This window comes from Myiozetetes cayanensis, unplaced genomic scaffold (genome assembly GCF_022539395.1).
Source record: "Myiozetetes cayanensis isolate MyiCay16 unplaced genomic scaffold, myiCay2020 scf5-8, whole genome shotgun sequence".
Taxonomy (NCBI): domain Eukaryota; kingdom Metazoa; phylum Chordata; class Aves; order Passeriformes; family Tyrannidae; genus Myiozetetes; species Myiozetetes cayanensis.
Window position 1 is genome coordinate 57621117 of NW_026087742.1, and position 18557 is coordinate 57639673.

Below are 18557 nucleotides of genomic sequence, written 5' to 3' on the forward strand. Positions count from 1 at the left end.
ATATGGACTCTAGCTAAATTAATTCTCAACACTTAAATTCTCAACACTTAAAGACATTTGAAAGAATAGGTTTTTATGTCTGTTACTTATATCTATTATATTTGCTGATAATAGGCACTTTAGAAGAGAGGCTTCAGATTTATGAAGAAGTTAGTAAAAGACATCCCAGAGCAGTTTCACCTAGAAGATTACCTTTAAACTTTGTTTCAGGTAACAAGTTGCATATCTGTTCTGTAATAGTTTTTTCCTTTTTTTCTTCTGAAGTTTTCGTCAGGCTGTTTAATGTTCATTTAATACCTTCTTGTGCATTTAATACTTACTTGAACATGTACACAAATCAGATGTATGCATTTCTATTGGAAAAGACAAAATCTTTTACGTTTTAGACATTGATAGAAAAACATCATGCGCTCAAACATGATGATACGAGTTGTGTAACTTTGTATTGATAAAACTACAGTACAGAATGGTATGTAGACTCTAGGAAACCTTGTACATAATTTTTCTGCAGCATACAAATTAAGACTGACGAGTTAAAAGGTAGAGGGTACAGTGCATTTGAATTAAAGGTATAAGCATGTATATGTGCATACCCACTACTGTATTTTTAAAACACATAGTTTTGGTGTACAAATATACACTTACTGTGCTCTACTTTGCTGTAGAGCCATTAGAACTTAATTCTACAATGAAAACTATTTGTGCTGATAACTTAATAAGAAAAGGGGAAAAAAACAGGTCTGCGGTATTATATAAAACAAATTATTTAATTTTATAGTTAAGTTCTTTCAGTGACTCAGTCCTTTCAAAAGTTATTTTGAAATACAGTGCAGAAGTATCCTCAGTTCTGGAAGGAAAATATATATATATACTTTTTAAAATGGAAAACTATGATCTTCCAAAATAGAAGGAAGGAGACTAAATGAAATGGTCACCACCATAAAAATATACACTTAACATGTAGGTGTCTAACTGCTGAAACTCCAGTAGAAAGAAATATATGGAAAGAAATATAAAGTACATAAGCTAGATATCAAGTGTCAAGAAGTTTGCGTACAGCTGCAAGTTCCCAACATACCTCCTCATGCTTTTAAGTTTGAGGTTAGTTTTTAGTTTAGCACCTTTACTGAGCACTGTGTGTGTTGGTACCTTTAAATGTTACAGAGTACAGCTACTCCACTGCCCTGTTGTTGCTCACGAGTCTGAATGTGCATACAGATTTCCCGTGTAAAACACAAGATTTTAACTGCTTTGTGAGAAGTTGCCCCTTGTGCCTTTTATAATCCTATGTACTTCAGTTTCTTTGAAGGTACAGGGGCTGATTTTAAGGCATTTCAGCTAGATTTGAAAAGCTAGGTGACAGTAATTGGTTTTCTCTTGTAATAGGATTGTTATGGTAACATATAGCAAACAAGGAAATAGCCTGCAAAATGTTTTCTTATATCTTTATTAATAGTGTGTTTTGCTGTTGACTTCACTGTATGTGTTGGTCTAGGTTACCTTGTATCTTAGAGTGTAGTTTCACAGCTAATTTTTATTGAAGTAGAAATATGTATAGTAACAAGGATTAGTTGCTCATGCTGTAGCAATAGGCTAAATGAAAGCAAATTTTATTACTAGATTGGTCAAAAGAAATTTCTTGGCTACTTTCTGTAGCATTTCATAATGAATAAGAATTTTCCTAAGTTGAAACTTGTTTCTATTAACTATTTGATTAAGTTTTTATCAAGCATGAATGTATAAGACCGTTTTTGATCCTGTAGAAATTAATCTGTTTAGTAAATGATCTCCTATAAGTATTTATAAGTACAGGAGACAAGAATTTCTGTAGCTGAAAGTTAATAGTGAGAATATGAAGGTGCATAAAGAAACTTGTTTGCAGAAAAATATTTGCAAATTTCAAACAGTAGAATTTCTAGCTAGTTCCAGTGTGGTCACCAACCAACTGCAGCCATCTCTGATTCAGATTTAATTTACATTAAAGAGTTAAAATACTCTAAAGTGCAGGCTTACATTAAAAGGTCAGTCCTTGCCCAGAGCTTGCCATTGCCATTTTAATAACCTTCAATTTGATACAAATCAGCTCCTTGATCCAGTTGGAAACCACTTTTGTGGAGGAAGGCTGTTCCAATCAATTTTCAGACTGATCCAAGTGTGTGTGTGGCCATGCAGTTTTAGATTTGTTTATGCTGCTGTGGATTCATGGCTGCTGTGGTCAGGTCTGTGCCTCAGAGACTAAATAGTGAGTTTGGCTTCTTGTTGTAGGTGGATGCCCCGCTGTGTACTTTATTTTTTTTCCAGATTTTGTTTTAAAGCTGTTCTGTCTTCTGTAAATAAATAAGTACTTAATGGAAAGTTGAGTCTTGCTTTCCTAAATTCTCAATTGTAATTCTTCCAGCAAAAAAATAAACTAGAAGAATTTGACAGGAGAAACTGGGATTTGTGTTCTTTTTGTTACATAGGGGAGTTTCTGTAGTGTGAGAAAACCATGTTTTAATTAATCTATCTGTAATAAAGCACGTACTTACAGTCCAGTTATGGATCCCCATCCACAGGTAGTAAGAGTTTCTATATACAGCAGTTTATTTTAGTACAGCGAGGTGAGAACATGAGTTACCTTTATTACTCTCAGTGTTAGCAACAGTGCTGATAACAGTAAGTGTAGGACAATTAAGTAGTGATGGAAGTACATAAGAATGTTACATACAAAGCAGTAGTGTCTGCATTTTCTGCATAGCTATGAAACAATCCAATTTATCATGTTTTTAATGTGTTCTTAATGAATTGAAGTTTATTTTAACAGTTTTATGTGTCAGTTTTATGTGTCTATGTTAGCATTATGTGAAGTGTAATGCTTCCTTGTTTAAAGAGTTAGGGAAGTCCACAACTGAATAGGCACTGAAGTGTAGCAACTTCATCCCAATGCAAAGCAAAGTCAATAAAAAATACTAATTAAAAGAATGCTAAACAACAACAACAAACCCCCAAACAAAACAACCACAACTGAAAACAATCAGTTTTCATCACAGGAATAAGAACATGACAGCCAGCTGTCTTCCTGTCTTTTTTTTTTAAGTCCTTTTTTTTTTTTTTAAGCAGCATTTCTCAGAAAGATGGCACATACTGCAAGTATTGTAATTTTTATCTGAAAATATAATTCGATTGGATTTTTAACTTTTTCTGGTATATTTTGATAGAGATGATTCTGATACAGAGCTTATGGTTCTGAAACAGTAAGTCTTCTTTTCTGATTCCAGAAACAATCATATCACTATGTCCTACTCATGAAAAATAGGACCAGAAGGGAGGCAGAGGGTTTATTTTATCCATCCTTCTCCTTCAAATCAGGATAATTTATATCTGCACTGCTCCTAACACATTTGTCTAACTTAATCATAAAAAATTCCAGTGATGGAGCTTTTACAAGATCCCCATTGTTATTCTTAACATTACAGTTTTTTCCAACGTTTGTTTAAATAACCCTTGCTATGTTCTCGGTAGCCAGCACTTAATATTTTTTCTTTTTAATAGACTTCACAGGTTTGAGGACTCTTACCATATCTGCCAGCACACTCCTAAACACCTAAACACTAGCAGTTTAAGAGTTTTACTCTGATTTTTTTTTTTTTTTTTTTTAAGTCTGGAGTATGTTTGTGTCTTATTAAAGAACAGGAAAGATTAAAACCCTTAATTGTAGTTTCTCAGTTACTCTGTTATCCAGAGTTGCACAGCAGTTAGTGCGTATATTTATATAACACTTGCAATCACTGACATATAACCAAACACACTTTTGTTTCTAGGTGAAAAATTTAGAGAACTAACGGATAAGTTCCTGAGGGTTAACTTCAGTAAAGGCTGCCCACCCTTGTTTACCACTTTGAAATCTTTATATTACAATCCAGAAAAGGTAAAATTTAGTATTTATTTGGTTTTAATGAAGTATTTTATATTGAATTTCTAATAGACTAAGAGGTTTTGTGTAGCTTTTCCTGTAACTTAGCAAATACAGTTGAACGTTTTTCTCCTTAATGTGCTCTTTTGTCATATGTGAATGACCACTTGATGTCAAAATGCTTGAAGTTAAATTGGTGCAGAATGCACTGAAGTTCTTGAGAAGTCAGAGATAATCATTAGCTTTGTGTACTTTTAAGTGCAAGTGTTCCAGGATTCTTTCAACTTATGGTTTATGATGTCACCAGAAGTAATGATTTTAAAATATAACACAGGTGGCTGTTGTTCTACATACATTTCTCAATTGCAGTAATACATTAGTATTTACCACAAAGGTTCATTCAGTCTTGAGCTGAAACCTCAGTGTATAATCTTTGTACTTCTGAACTCTCTGTTTTGGCAAAATGTGTCACATTAGAACTATTGTTTCAAGTGTAGTTCTTCCTTTTAAACTTAACAGTAAGGTACAGTGAAAATACATTTTCAAACTAAAACATGTTAATAAAATGTGTAGAAAATAAAATAAAGATCAGTCTCTTCAGATATTACTATCTTTGCCGAAAACAATAAAACTCTTAGGTATTCTAATCCATTTGTAACTAGGTAAGAAGAGAATTTTGTATCTGGAAAAACCCTTAATATGTGATGTGGCTTTTCAACAAACAGTGCATGCTCCTGTATTTGGACTGATTATTCTTGTTTCTAACAGTTTCTTTGCTAGTTGTTCTAACAGGAAATTTTCAGTTCACTTCCGTAATCTCTACTTGCTCTCCATGGTTGATGTAATTTTAGTAAATTCCGGTATTATGTTGTTGTGGTTTAACCCTGACTGGCAACTTACGTACCATGCAACCGCCTGCTCGCTCCACCCCTGCCTGGTTGGGGAACAAGTAAACCTCACGAATTGAAATAGGAACAGTTTAATGCTGAATCAAAACAAACTATAATAAATACCAATGATAATAATAATTGTAATTAAAAGGGGAGAGGGAAGAATAAAACTGAAGAGAAATAAGTGATGCACAATACAATTGCTTTCTATTCATTGACCAATGCCCAACCTATCCCTGAACAGTTATTGGCAACTCTCAGCCATCTCTCCTCAGTTTATATACTGGACATGATGTTCTGTGGTATGGACTGTCCTTTTGGGTGGTTCAGGTCACCTGTCCTGGCCATGCTCTGTTTTGGCTTCTTGTGCTCCTGCTGAGTCACAGAGCACAGGAACCCGAACAATCCTTGACTCAGAGTAAGCACAACTTAGCAACAACTAAAACATCAGTGTGCTGTCAATGTTACTCTCCATACTAAATCCAAAACACAGCACTGTACTGGCTACTAAGGAGAAAATTACCTCTCTCCCAGCTAAATCCAAGGCACACAGGTATTACAAGGTTTTCTGCAGTGCCTGTTGCTAATGCACACTTTTCCATTTCAGATGTTTACATTGAATTGATACTCTTTTAAATTGTGATACGCTGACTATTTAGATAGAAGTAGAGTCAATGCTGTGCAAGTTTTACTTCTACTATTTGAAATATGAAAAATCTAGAAATTGAAAAATACACTCATTTGACATCTGATAAGCTTTTTAGCACTTAATTGGTTTTTGACGTGATAGATTAAAAAAATGAGGACTACCATATTTCGGGGTAGACTTACACAGAAGGGTGCCTTTCTGCTAGTTATCTTTATTGTAACAAATCAGTGCCGTTTAAAACTGCCAGCTTAATCCTAAAAAAAAAGGAGCCCCTGGTGGTCTAGTGGTAAAGGTGCGGCGCTATCACCGCCGAGACCCGGGTTCGATTCCCGGTCAGGGCCACTCCCGGGCAGATGGAACTCGTTAGCCCTTAAAGGCAACCCATCTACGTCCTAAGGACCTCGCTGCCACTGTCCAAGCTCGCTTGGCCCCGGCAGATGAACCTCAGGATTAAAGGGTGGGCTCAGTTCCGCGCACACTGTGTCTCACCTAAAAAATCCAATGCGCAGGCTGGAAGGTGTAAAGACCTTCCCCGGATCTTCGCTCGCGAAGACTGGCCATTATTATTTATATTATTAATCCTAAAAAGTAATTAAAATCAGGAACTTCACCATTTCCAAACATACTTGGATTTGTTTGCGCTGCTACCTTCTGCAAAAGCATTTTTATTGTATTTTACATCCTTCCATTACCAAGACAGGTTGTCTTTGACATTTTACTTGGTTGGGTTTGCATATAATTATAGTGTAACAGAAGAACCTTTGAAACTTAGAGAAACATTGCTTTTAGTCCCTGACAGTTGATTTTAGAATTGCTAAAATTTAGGGGTTGGCGGCAGAAAATTGTGACAAACTCAAGTGTGCTACACTTTTCAGGAAAACATTATACTTCAGTATCTAATTCATCTAAGTTGGAGTGTAGTACTAGCTTCTCACATAAATTACTGGTATGTTTTGACTGAAAATAAAGATAATTGTAGTCAGGATCATGTTATGCCTACCAGAAAATACCTAGCACATTTCTGAATTCTGTACCAATTGGGAGTGAACAGTTCCCCATGGATCTCTTAGGAAACAGGTGCAATTTGGTGTTGTCAACTACAGTTGCATAGACACAAATGAGGACTTAATGAAAGAGTTGGTATTTAAGCCTAGGAAGTTCCTTTTTTTTTTTTTTCTTCTAGAAGTCTGTGTGTGTCCATGATCTTTCACAAAGGGCAAGGCAAAAATGGTAGTTGTATAGATGGCAAGTGTTGGGTCAGATGTGTTCAGGAAAATGTTGTTTATTATCTATTTGCTTTAAGTTTGTACTTCATACAAAATGTTTTAAATAAAATTGCTAGCATACTTTGATTTAAAAACATGTTGTAGTCTATTAACATTAGTTTTGGGTGGAATCTAGCTTCAGGTACACAGAGCTGCAGAGCTTTAGGACTTGCCCAGGTCAGTGTGAAGACTATTCAGGAAGGTTTTAGAAACTCTTCAGTACTTAAAACTGTGAGAAAGACCTGAAATATCAAGGTTATAGATGGGAAGTTATGCTTCATCTTTCAATACAGACATTGTTGTGATAAACATCTAAACCAGATTTGCTGAAGTGGAAGTAATATCAGAAAACAAGGTGGGAAAAATTCTGATTTTTTTTTTTTTTCTGTTAAAGGAGTTAAAACTTCAGTTGTATTTTATGATGATCAGTCATCAGTGTTTGTGTTTTAGTATGTTAGCATTGACTTGATCAAAGATTCTTTAAACAATTAAGGAGTTTAAAAGGTAAATTGCTCAACAAAGAAGTAATCCACCAAGAATACACCCGACTAATTTTTAATTTACAAGTTGGCCAAAGTCAGCTTTTTTTTTTTTTGGGCTACACTCATTCTTCTTTTGAGAATTGTTTGACAGAATATTTTTCTGGTGTTGTTTTTACATGTTTGTTAGATTAAGTTGTTTTAGGGAAGCTAGAAGTGTCTAGTATATGTCTGAATTTCTTGTTTAGTTGTTTGAAATCTTATCTGAGATGTCATTGAAGATCAGTAAGCTGTGTCTGAAGGCCCTGAAGACAGAGGGTAGGTGAGTTATTTTAGACAGGTGTGTTCATATTTCAGAAACTTTGGTGGGTTTTCTCCCAAATTCTCTGGAATATGTTTTTAATAGTCAAGGAATAACATTAAGTTTCAGATTTGGGCATGGGAATTTAGGTCAGAGGCTGTAGAGTACTCTTCAGTTCACCACCATATGTGGTTTCCTACACTGTCTCAGTTGACAGCTCCCAAGGCTCCTTTTGGATGTGCTCGGTATGATTGATAGATGTGTTCTGATTGTAGAGGGAGCACAGGCACCTGTATTACGGTTATACAAATATAGATGCCTGAACCTGAAGGTGCCTGCTGTGTGTTCCATCTGTTTCGCTAGGGTGTGTTCGGAACTGCTTATACTTCTTCCCAATGTGTCCATTATATTAGTACTGCATACCTATGAAACTAACATTGAGGAAGCTTTCCCAGTTCTTTCTAGAAAGAATTAGTGAACGCCCCACCAAAAATAAAAGTCAAATCACTGCAGTGCTAACTTAGGGGAAGGAGTGTTATTTTTTCAGCTACCAACTGGAGTTTGTTTACATACTTGTACCAATATTGGTGTGGTGAAGGGTGTGGAGTACAAGTCTTTTCTCATCTCTTCATTGAAGAATATGCCTTCCTTTGTTTAAGGAGGAAAGGTATTTTTAATCTTCCTTCACAGATTAAGTAGAACTATTTAAGATCATTTGGATGAAGTCATGGAAGGGTGCCATAAATGGGAAATGTAAAGCTGTTTGTTCCATGGAAAAAAGTAATCTTAAGGTTATTGCTGAAACAAACTTTCTCTGGGCAATCAAAGGCATCAGAATCTGAAGCCTGTTCAGTAAAGATTACATATAGCTTTTTTGCTTTTTGGCATTCTCTAAGACTTATTTTGAGGTAAAACATGCCTTGATAATAACTATAATGAGTTAAAATTAAAATACATTATGCATTATGCAGTGTATTTGTAATTCTGGAGCAGAAAAAAATATACATGTTGGCTTTGTGTGCAGTTTGTGATGTGTGGAGGTTTATTTTCGACTGCACAACTGGGTTGAAAAGGAATCAAGATCTGGTAACTGTGTGAAACTTGGATGCTTGAGAAAATAACAGAGATGCTACTGTGAAATCTGGGATAAGCAGATTATCTGGATGTTTCATCATTGTCAGCAACAGTTACCTTCTAAGAACAAGCTGTTAATTCATTGATGATTATGTTAAAGGAGACTTTAAAAGAACTGGAAGCTGATGGGGAGAAAGTGTTAAATTTGCTTTACTGTAAATTGTTGTACATGCTTCAGAAAGTTTCAGACTTTCTGGTCCATTACTGCCTGCAAATCAGTGATATGGCTAATGTTTTTCTTCCTAGTTTTAGAAGGGATCTCTCCAATACATGGTTTAATCCTTCAAAGATCTTCAAAAGAGGTGGTAATTCTTCAGGTTTTGCACTGTTGTGCTAGTGTGATAAGGAGCATGTGAACTAGTTTGGTTTTTAACTGTCTTTTTCTCTTTGTCACACCACCTAGACTGGAGGAGACATAAGTAGTTTAGACTGAAGGGTGAGAAGCTCAAAGAAGTGGAGCTACCAATTGTCTTTTGCCTAGAAACTGTACTGCCATTTTACCTTGCTCAGTGTATTGTGCTCTGGATAGAGCTTTTGGTTATAAAAATATTGTATAACTTTAGAAATCATGCCAGCTGTTCAGTATCCTGGTTGCACATCTATACCATACTGTAGCATGAAATTAATATTAAAATAATAAGTGACAAAGGCATCAGGTTGCAGGATGAAATTTCAGACGAAGGCTGACATGGGATGGTGTCTGTTTACTTTTTTTATAATATTGGTAACTGGTTTTCTACAGGTTATGTGGGTGAGTAGGGATAAATTATGTAAAGAGTTCAAGTTATTTCTCAAGTGATAATGGTTACTGTGCTCCCTTTTTGCAGCTACCAAAGGCATGCACTAATCACTTCCTAACTTGCTACATTGGTGCACAGCCAGATTCTGTGTCTTCCCAACTGAAGACAAGGTCAGTTGGAGGGTGATAGAGGATTGGAGGGTGTCAGCCTGGTCTTAGTGTTTTTTCAGTGTCTCATTCAAAACAAGTTTATAATATCATGTAGACTGTGCTCAGTGGCACATCATTGCTGATACTTGGTCATAGATCACTTTTTATCTACAAAATATTAGAGAAATCATTTGGTGAAACACTGTCTTAATGGCTTTGTTTGTATTTAAAAAAAAACAAATGCTTGATCGTGAAGAATAATGTTCATCATTTTATGTTTGCTTTAAATGTCTCTTGAAGTAACCACTGAATGTTGTGAAGAAATTGGCTATGCTTTCCTTCTATTCCTTATATGGCAGCCTGAGGCTTTTTAAGTGTGAAAACTCTTGGTCATAATGAAGTACGGTAAAGCACGTGTGGTTACATAAAAGGCAAAGCTCACAAATGTAAAAAGCATTGTACGAGGTTCTTCTTACCTGTTGGGTTTGGAGAAAGCAAGGGAAATGGATGATCTGGACAAGAGCTGAGACCTTTCCCTACAGGTTACTAGTGTTAAGGAACTTCAGTTCTGAGCTTGATATTAATTTCTCTCAACTGATCTTTGTAGTGTCTTGTAAGTGCAGTGTATTTTACTTCATGTGTCAATCAGCTGACTTCTGGGCTGCTCTAACAGCTTGCAGACTCTTCAGTATCACTTACATGAACTCTTCTCATATGAACATATTGCAGCAAAATAACTTTTGCAAAATAACCTCAAACAAAAGGCAAAACCAGATATCTCTTCAAAATGAAGTTCACACACTTTCCTGCATAAGTTGGTACTGTAGTTATCCATGTTGGATTGAGTTGAAGATTTTATTAGTGTATTATGAAGCATGATTTTACCAAAGTACACATAAAAGAGAGGAATATTCTTAGTGGGTTTTTGGTGGTTTTTAAGTAGTTGCTACCTGTTATTCAGAAACAATTTGCTGTTTTCTTTAAAAAATAGAAAATTCAGTTTTCATAAGAACATGCTTTAATTAATCTGTTAATCGGATTTTAATTAGTCACCTACATTAGTCTATGCTAAATTGAAGAAAGAAGCTAAGTGGGGAAAATGTAGACTTATAGTGTTTTTATAATTTGTTGATTGTTATTGCATGTATTAAAACAGACACCAGCCACTTGGGTTCTATTCTTCAAGAATATCTGATTTAAAATAGCTTTTAGAATACAGAATTATTACAGAAATTGGCTATGAGTTCAGTCTTTGCCTATTTGTACAGTTCCTCTTGAAACACATTCTTGCTTCTGGCTATTGTATAGGCCATCCTGAAGGAACTCGGTGCATGTCCATCTGCTCTGCAAAACTCTGTGTCTTTCTTGGGCCTTTTCCCCCTATGTTAACTTTATCTGGGTAATTTCTGTCACAAAATGGAAGAATTCTGGGATAAGAGTTAACTGTAAAGGAAAGACCCTCTGTGCTGAACACCATCGTGGTGGTGTTAACACCAAATGTGCAGTTTAGACTTTTCATGCGTTGCATCTATGACTTTAATTGGCAGATAGAGCAGATGTCTCATCTTCCTGATGTAACATTGTTATGATCCAATTAGCGAGAGAAACCTCTGCCTGAACTAAGGTGCAGATGAGACAATATGCTGAAGTCAACAGTATGGATTTTATTTCACAGTAAATGTGAGGTAGGGAGATGGAAAGAAAGAGAAAAGAGAGAGGGATTAAACTGAAGGTAGTCACCACCCATGATCCAACAGCATCCTGTTGGTCCTTCATCCAGAGCTTCTTGGTGGTGGGGGTCCTGGAGTTGTTCTTCTGGGGGTAACACCTTGATACAGTCCAGGGATTAGTGCCTTCCTGTTGCAAATTCTTCCCTTCTATACTTACCTCAAGTTCCTGCTGTGGTGGCTTGTCTTATGGCAAGTTTCTTCTGTGGCCTTGACACTGTTTCAGACAGACAACTGCACTCTTCAAGTCCTTACACCTACATATATTCTGTAATTGTGTGCAACAGAATGGCAGTGGATTGTTCACTGATGGTCTGGTTGGTGCCATTAATGCTATCTTGATGATTCCTGTGTTTATTCTTATATATATCCAAGAGTGGATTTCTGTAGGTGTCAACGAAGAGCAGAAGATACCAATTGTCAGTGACTTCATTGACAACTTTTGCTGTTATGCTAAAAAAACCCCAAACCAAAGCACAACCACGAACTTGTTCATGGGGCAAAATCCAGAGAAATTCAAAGTACTTTTGTGATAAGTCTTTCCTAACGAGATTCCTATTGCAAGCTCAACACTTGTAACATTTCTTCAGGTCTTCTAGGAGTTGCTGATCAAGTAGCAAGCTGAGTATATCAAGGCAATAGAGAATACACCACTTCTGTGATTTTTTTTTTTTTTTTTGAGGGTATGTGGGTGTCACTTCCATTGCTTTCTTAAATACAGCTCAGCAGTGAAGGATCAGGTTATAGAACTTCTGAACAGACTGGGTGTGCACATGTTTATTGGACCTGAATGGGGTGCATCTCCAACTGCTGGCAGAGCTGAACAGCGTCATTGCAGTCAGTCTTTGAAATTTCATTGTGATGGATGGGGTTTGCTCAGGACTGGGGGAAAGCAAACATCACTCTTGTTTTCAAGAAGTACAAAAAGGAGGATCTGAGGAGCTGTGGGTCAGTCAGCTTCATCTCAATCTTTGTGAACCTGATGAAGCAAGACATTCTGGAAACCCACCAAGTATGTTTGGGAGTAGGTACGATGTATTTGTGAAGGGGAATTCATGCTGGACTAACTTCATAGCCTTGTGTGACAGAGTTACTATCTCAGCACTTGTGTGCTCGTTGGAGAGCAGTTGATATTGTGTATGTTGACTTTAGCATGGCTTTTGACACTGTCTGTGGTAACACAAATAACCTGTTGGAAATACAGGCTTTTGACAGTGTCAGAAGCCTTGCTACTTCAGGGTAGACACTTGCCAAAAAAGCAGGTTGTTTATTGAAGAGTGAAACAGCATTAGGCTGAGGATGTGATCTACAGATATGAAGGGATCTAGTAATTGTGATTGTTTCTGTACAGTCCTTCATCCATCAGTCTTGATTTTGGAGCTCTCAAAGTGGCACATATGGCATCTGTCTTTATTTCTGCTAAGTTTCACAGTGCAAATTCTAATAGACAATGTTGTGCATTTGGTGTTTTGTCAGTGATCATCTGCTTGTAGTCTCAATTAAAGAGAAAGCTGCTTAAAGCTTCCAACTTAGAAATCAGCAATCATTTGGCCAGGCTGTTGATGTAGATGCTCACGGAAGTTGAGTTTACCCTCTTGTAGTTGGTGAAGGAAAAGCGGAGGACTGAAAAAATTCTAGAAAAGTTATAATAGCATCCTGATTATTTCTTGAGTCAGACATCTCATGTTCACCTTGTGTAGTTGCCTGCTGATGGAAGCAGTTTGTTCTAGCAAATCTGGTGGTGGCTGTAACATTATACAACAGGCACTACTGGTGTGACACTGTGGTGGGGTCAGTGTGCTGTGCTGTCTAAGTGCACAGCTGTTGAGAGGTGCTCAGTGAAACAGTTGTCTGATGCTTGAGAGGTGCCATATGCCAGGTTACAAGTGAGGTGCTGTGTTTTGGAGATCAGTACTTCAATTTTTAATGACTGTTATTTATATTCACTATTCCCAGTACCTGTTGCCTTACTATAATCTACAGTGACAACTGCAATGGCATGTGTTTAAAGAGATGATGGCCTTTTACCCAGAAATAACCTACTTTATGGAAGTGACAACACAAGTCCTGTGATCTGTCATCCTCATCTTGAAGTCTTAATGTATAGAAATTCTGAGCTGGAAGAGTTCTTGATCTTTATATACTATGTGTGTTGAAGGTGAGAGTAACAGGTACAGAATTTGTAGGACTCCCAACAGATGATGTTACTCATGGAACTGATTCATGCGTCTGTCATGCAATTCATAATGGATTATCCAAGAGCCTTGACTTGTGGACAGAGTACTTCACATTCCCAGTTGTCCATTCCACCCTGTCCTTCAGTTGCCATTTTTGGTTAAAGAACAGTGCAGGGATTAGGGTACCAGTTTCTGAATCTGTACAGCTATAAATACGTACTTAACTTTTTTCTTAATATGTTTTATTATTTAGTTAGAAGTGGAGCTGCTCAACTAACCATTTCTGCAATGGCAAACTCAAAAAGATGGTTGTATTGAACATGAGAAAGTAAAAGATACTAGCTGTCCTCATTTGGAAGATCCACAGACATGATTCAAAAAAACCTCACATGCTACAGCAGTTGTTTGTTTGTAGTGAGGCCAATGATGATAATGTGTTTTGAAGAACTGTAGTTATTTCTGAAAAAAAAATTGCTTCTTTTACTTAAGATTTAAAACACATTGTTCTTGTATTGCCTCTGGAGATTTATTTTCTTGATCTTGCCATAAAATACTAAAGTTTTGCATCATCAATTCATAAGCATACTTGGAGGTAAATTGTATTTTAAAGTGAATTTGTTGTCTTTGTGACTTTAAACCAAGGACTAAATAGTAAGAACTGTGAGTAACTAAAATTAATTAATTCTAAGCAAGTGAGATATATAGTAGGATAGCAGGGGAGGTTATAATAAAAAAATTCATCCTACATAAGGAAACTTGTTGTTGTGTTTTGGGGTTTTTATTCACAAGATAACCTGCTTTCCTCTACAACTTCAAAATGTTAGCTAAACAAAGCACAACTTTGAGAAATATAAATATAGTAGATTTTTTTTACTTAAGGTGGATACTTTTGAAATAGTATGAACAGTTTCATTTTCATGATTTGTGGAGACTTTTGGAGTAACCACTTCAAGTACTATTATGTTAATGAAAAGTTTAAAATGTGACTTTTATTTATTTGCTAAGAAACATGGAACATTTACAAGGAAAATGTCTCAACATAATATAGTCTGTGTGTCCATGGAGTACTGTGATAGGGATGTCTTAGTCTATACAGGGAGAAGGACTTACTGTCGAGCTACTGGCCTCTTCTTTTGTGCTACAAGTGGTTTCGTAGTTTTTATACTTTACTTAGTACTTTATCAGAAGTAGGTTATTAAAATAAGGGTATCAGCAAAGTATAACCATTCTCCTTGAATTTTCTGTTATGCTACACCTTTAGTTTAAAAAACCTACTATATAACACGGAGGGTTATTCAATCCTTTTATTAGACTTCTTTTAGTTTCTAAATAGCAAGTGTAGTTGACTATTTAAACTACATTTTCCTCTATATCTTTCTGCTTGATTAAAATTCACACAGTTGGTATAACACTATGTCAGGAAGAAGCTGTAGGCTTTTTTGCATATTTGGGAAGCAACAACTAGTGTTCACAAGTGCCACTGCATTATTATGAGCTTTGTTGTTTATGCAAAGTCTCTGTTCAGAGTGAATGTACCTGTGTCTCATGGCCAAGTGTTTGTGCTGGAAGCTAATAACCAAGTATAAGCAATTACGTGGGATATAGTAATTTTCACAATCTATAAGCTACTGTCCAGGTATATTAGAAATAACTGTGAGCAACCTTATTTGTTAGTCTTCCTCACAAGAGGAGGATCTTGGAATTCTACCCTACCTACTCCCCAGAAAACTTTTTGTACTTGAGCAGTGCTCAAAAATACTCTTTGGTTCCTTCTACGTGCTGGTCTCTCTATCCATGAGATAAAAAGTCCAAAGAGTGAAGATCTTCAATTAGTAAACATCAAGGTTTACGTCGATTGTGTTGCAGGTGCATTGGTTGATTCCATTGAAGCTCGACATTAGTGCGCATGTGCCCTTTTTCTGAGTATCTAAAATTGTGGAGACTGTGAGGAAGTACTGGATGAGAGAAAATGTCTGGCTGGAAGAAACATCAGAAACAACAGTCTCAAAAAAAGGTGTAGGACTGTCCACCCAGGAAGGTAGGCTGTCTTCAGTGAAGATATTTCTTTAACCCTTTCTGGAAAGAAGGCATATTTCTTCCTTGATGTGGAAAGCTAAAGGAATGTAAAGCAAATTGCCACTGTTTTTTTTAAATTAGACGTCCTCTGCGAATTATTGGTGGATTACATAAGGAAGTGAAAAAACATTTAGTTCTGCTACAAATATTTTGGCATTTTAAGGAGAAAAAGCTCTGTAAGAGTAACCAAGGACAGCCTTTTGTTCATACTGACTCCATCAGTGCAAGTGTTAGGAAGTTGTGTCTTTGAGTTACAATTCTAGGAGGGGAAATCTGGGAAGTGGACTTTCTCAGGATCTGGTTAACAATTGGTGTGTTCATAGCAAGATAGCATTTCTACTATACAACTGGATCATAAGGAGGAATAAGGAAATTTTAAAATAAGTGAAGGTAGGAGAAGGATGAGAACTTTTGTTGTAGGTACAGCAAGGATAGGATGCTTCCACTCTGCAGTGAAAATGGGTAGTGTAAAACATGTTCATGGCTGACAGTTTGGGTCTGTGAGGTAACTTGTAAGTAAAGAGCTGACAGGTGTAGCCAGCTGACTTACAAACTACTTTATCAGAACTTTTTTATTCTGCGTAATCTGTGTTGGGATTAACTGCTCTGAATAACCCATCTGAAGACCCAGAAGAAATGCTCTCAATATCTTTACTTGTAGTTGCTCCTACTGATGCTCTGCTGATGTGGAATGATTTGCTTTTTTTTTAGTGCAGTCCCCAAACTTCTCCAAATACTCTCAGAAAAACTCAATAAATTAGTGTGGTGACCACAGTGACATTTTAGAGTATTGGTTTGCTCTGAATTTGTTTTCTTATGAGTCTTAAAACCTTCAGCACAAACTTGCTTTACTCTTATTATCTTAATTCACTGTGTCAACAGTTTTATGACTGGATCATTAGTAATAGCAAAACTAATTGGAAAGTCAGATGCTCCAGAATGAACAGTGTTTTTCTGAATGTTTACATACTGTGATATAATGCACATTATTTGTTTGGCAGTTTTCTCCTATGCTGTGGCTTATGTCATATCACAAGTCTTGACACAGTACAATAAAAAGGGGATGTGTTGTCCATGTTTGACACATTTAAAACAGCCAGCAAGTCAAGGCTGAGTTCTCCAAGCACTGATCATATAACCTAGGAGTTATAATTTCAGTAATGTTTATCTTCAGAAACATTCACTGACCTCAGTTGATACCAAATGCTCAGCATATTAGAAAATCTGATCCTGCATGTTTTAAGGCAAATGAAAAATAAAAAAATCTGTATTGGTGTTCAGTGCTTTCATGAAACAGTATACCATTTCTTTCCCATTTCATTCACTCTTCGGGTGTATGTTAAATGAGACAAGTGCTCTTCAGGAAAAAAATGTATAACAATACTTTATATTGTGTTGGTTGGTGTCTCTAGTTCTGTTGCTTTAGAGTGGCTCCTTGATTTGTACCTTACAACCTCTTGGCTTTAGTGTAACTCAGACACAGGACTGCTGTTGGAACACTAAGTCTGAGGTAGCCAGTCATCTCTGAATTTTATTATTTTTTTTCTTCTGTACTGCACTCACATCAAGAAAGTGTCAGGTTTTATAACTTACCAGATCTGTGCAGTTCATTATTAAGTGTAGGTTCATTTGGAGTGGGGTGCAGTGCATTAAAAAAAATGGATAAACGTCAGATCATCAGTCTTCCACACGAAGTGCTTTCCTAGCACAACTTTGCAATTTATGACTACCTGTGGGAGTCTGTTTCATAAGGCTCCATCATGTCTCTAATAATATGTCTGGGGAAAAACAGTATCCCAGTTATAGTCTGTTTATCCTTTTGGGCTAGTTTCTAGATGACATGTCAAATACATTTAAGCAATGTGCTTTCTTTGACTTCTTTGTGTAGTTGGAAATAACGCATAAATGAGTAGGCTTCTCTAAATTATGTACAGACTTCAGTTGTAGACTGGCATTAAATTAAATTTCTATGACTTAGTTTGAAAATGCAGTGAAAGATCAGTATTTGCAAGTGTAAAATCAGAAAAGAAATCTAAATAACTAACCTTTAATAGTTTTTCATGCAGTTTTAACGTTGTGTTATATGTTTTACTGTACCATGACCACTACTGGGAGAGTTTCCCTGGGACAGTAAGGCTGTTCTGACTGTGGTGTTGCTGGTACTACTGAACTCTAGTGGCCTGCACAGACACTTTCTAAGTTGTGTAACTTCTCATTGCCAATTTTGTAAACTGCTAATCTGTGTTAGCTTTCACTTAAAAAAAAAAAAAAAAAAAAAAGGCACAGACCTGTGTAGAAATGACAGATGATACTCATAGTCAAATTAGTTAATATGATACAACTGAACACTCATGTTCCTACTTCGTTCTGTAACTACTATTGCTGCACGTACAGCCGAGATACACTTTCATTGAAGTTTCCCTAAGTTTCTGAGGGAAGTTAAACTATTATATTGATAACAGATAGATATGTAGTTGAATTTGAAAATTTATTTAACTACTTTAGTCATACTTTTGTTATTTTCTGAATGAAAAGATGCTACCTTTCATGAAAAAGATTAGAGGAACTCTCTAACAAAGAGAAGCTCATTTTCAAGTCTAGCTGAATCAATCCTATGTTTTTCCATCCCAAGTAGGTACCATAACAGTTTGTTGATAAAAATATTTGGAGTATTGATTTTAAATAAGTTTTAAGAATTTTTTTTAATATTCAAATTGTTGCATTTGAAGCACTTAAAATTCATGCCTGGCTTTTGCATTTATAGTCATTGTACTTAGTTTGCTGTGATTAACATGAGACTGATCTTCTAATACTATTGCCGAGCTCCGAATGAGCTTGTGCAGTTGTACTTTCAGTGTATAACACAAACATAGTAGACCTCTTCATAGCAGCAGTAAGTTCTGCAATGAAGAATGTTCTTGTGACTCGTTTGCCATTCTGCTTGAGTGCTCTGCGCTCTACAAAGCTGGTGTGCCAAGCAGCTTTCCTTCTACCTCAGAGTTCTCTTCCCTAAGAATAACTTGGACGTGCAAAGCCTATTACATATGGGACAAAAATATGTTTCCAGTGTATAAGCTG

General features: G+C 36.2%; 1 protein-coding gene across 2 annotated transcripts in view; it reads left to right on the forward strand.

The window, feature by feature from the left end:
* Positions 1–18557, forward strand: part of NAA16 (N-alpha-acetyltransferase 16, NatA auxiliary subunit) — a 69322-nt gene that overhangs the window by 28042 nt on the left and 22723 nt on the right. Inside the window, exons 8-10 of one of the 2 annotated variants that reach the window (XR_007630990.1) lie at positions 115–210; positions 3801–3907; positions 15270–15441. Coding sequence is in view for 1 of the 2 variants with exons in the window: in XM_050333095.1 (XP_050189052.1) it covers positions 115–210; positions 3801–3907 (203 nt within the window). In the remaining variant the exon portion in view is untranslated. The remainder of the gene's footprint in view (positions 1–114; positions 211–3800; positions 3908–15269; positions 15442–18557) is intronic. The other variant, XM_050333095.1, reaches the window with a different exon arrangement.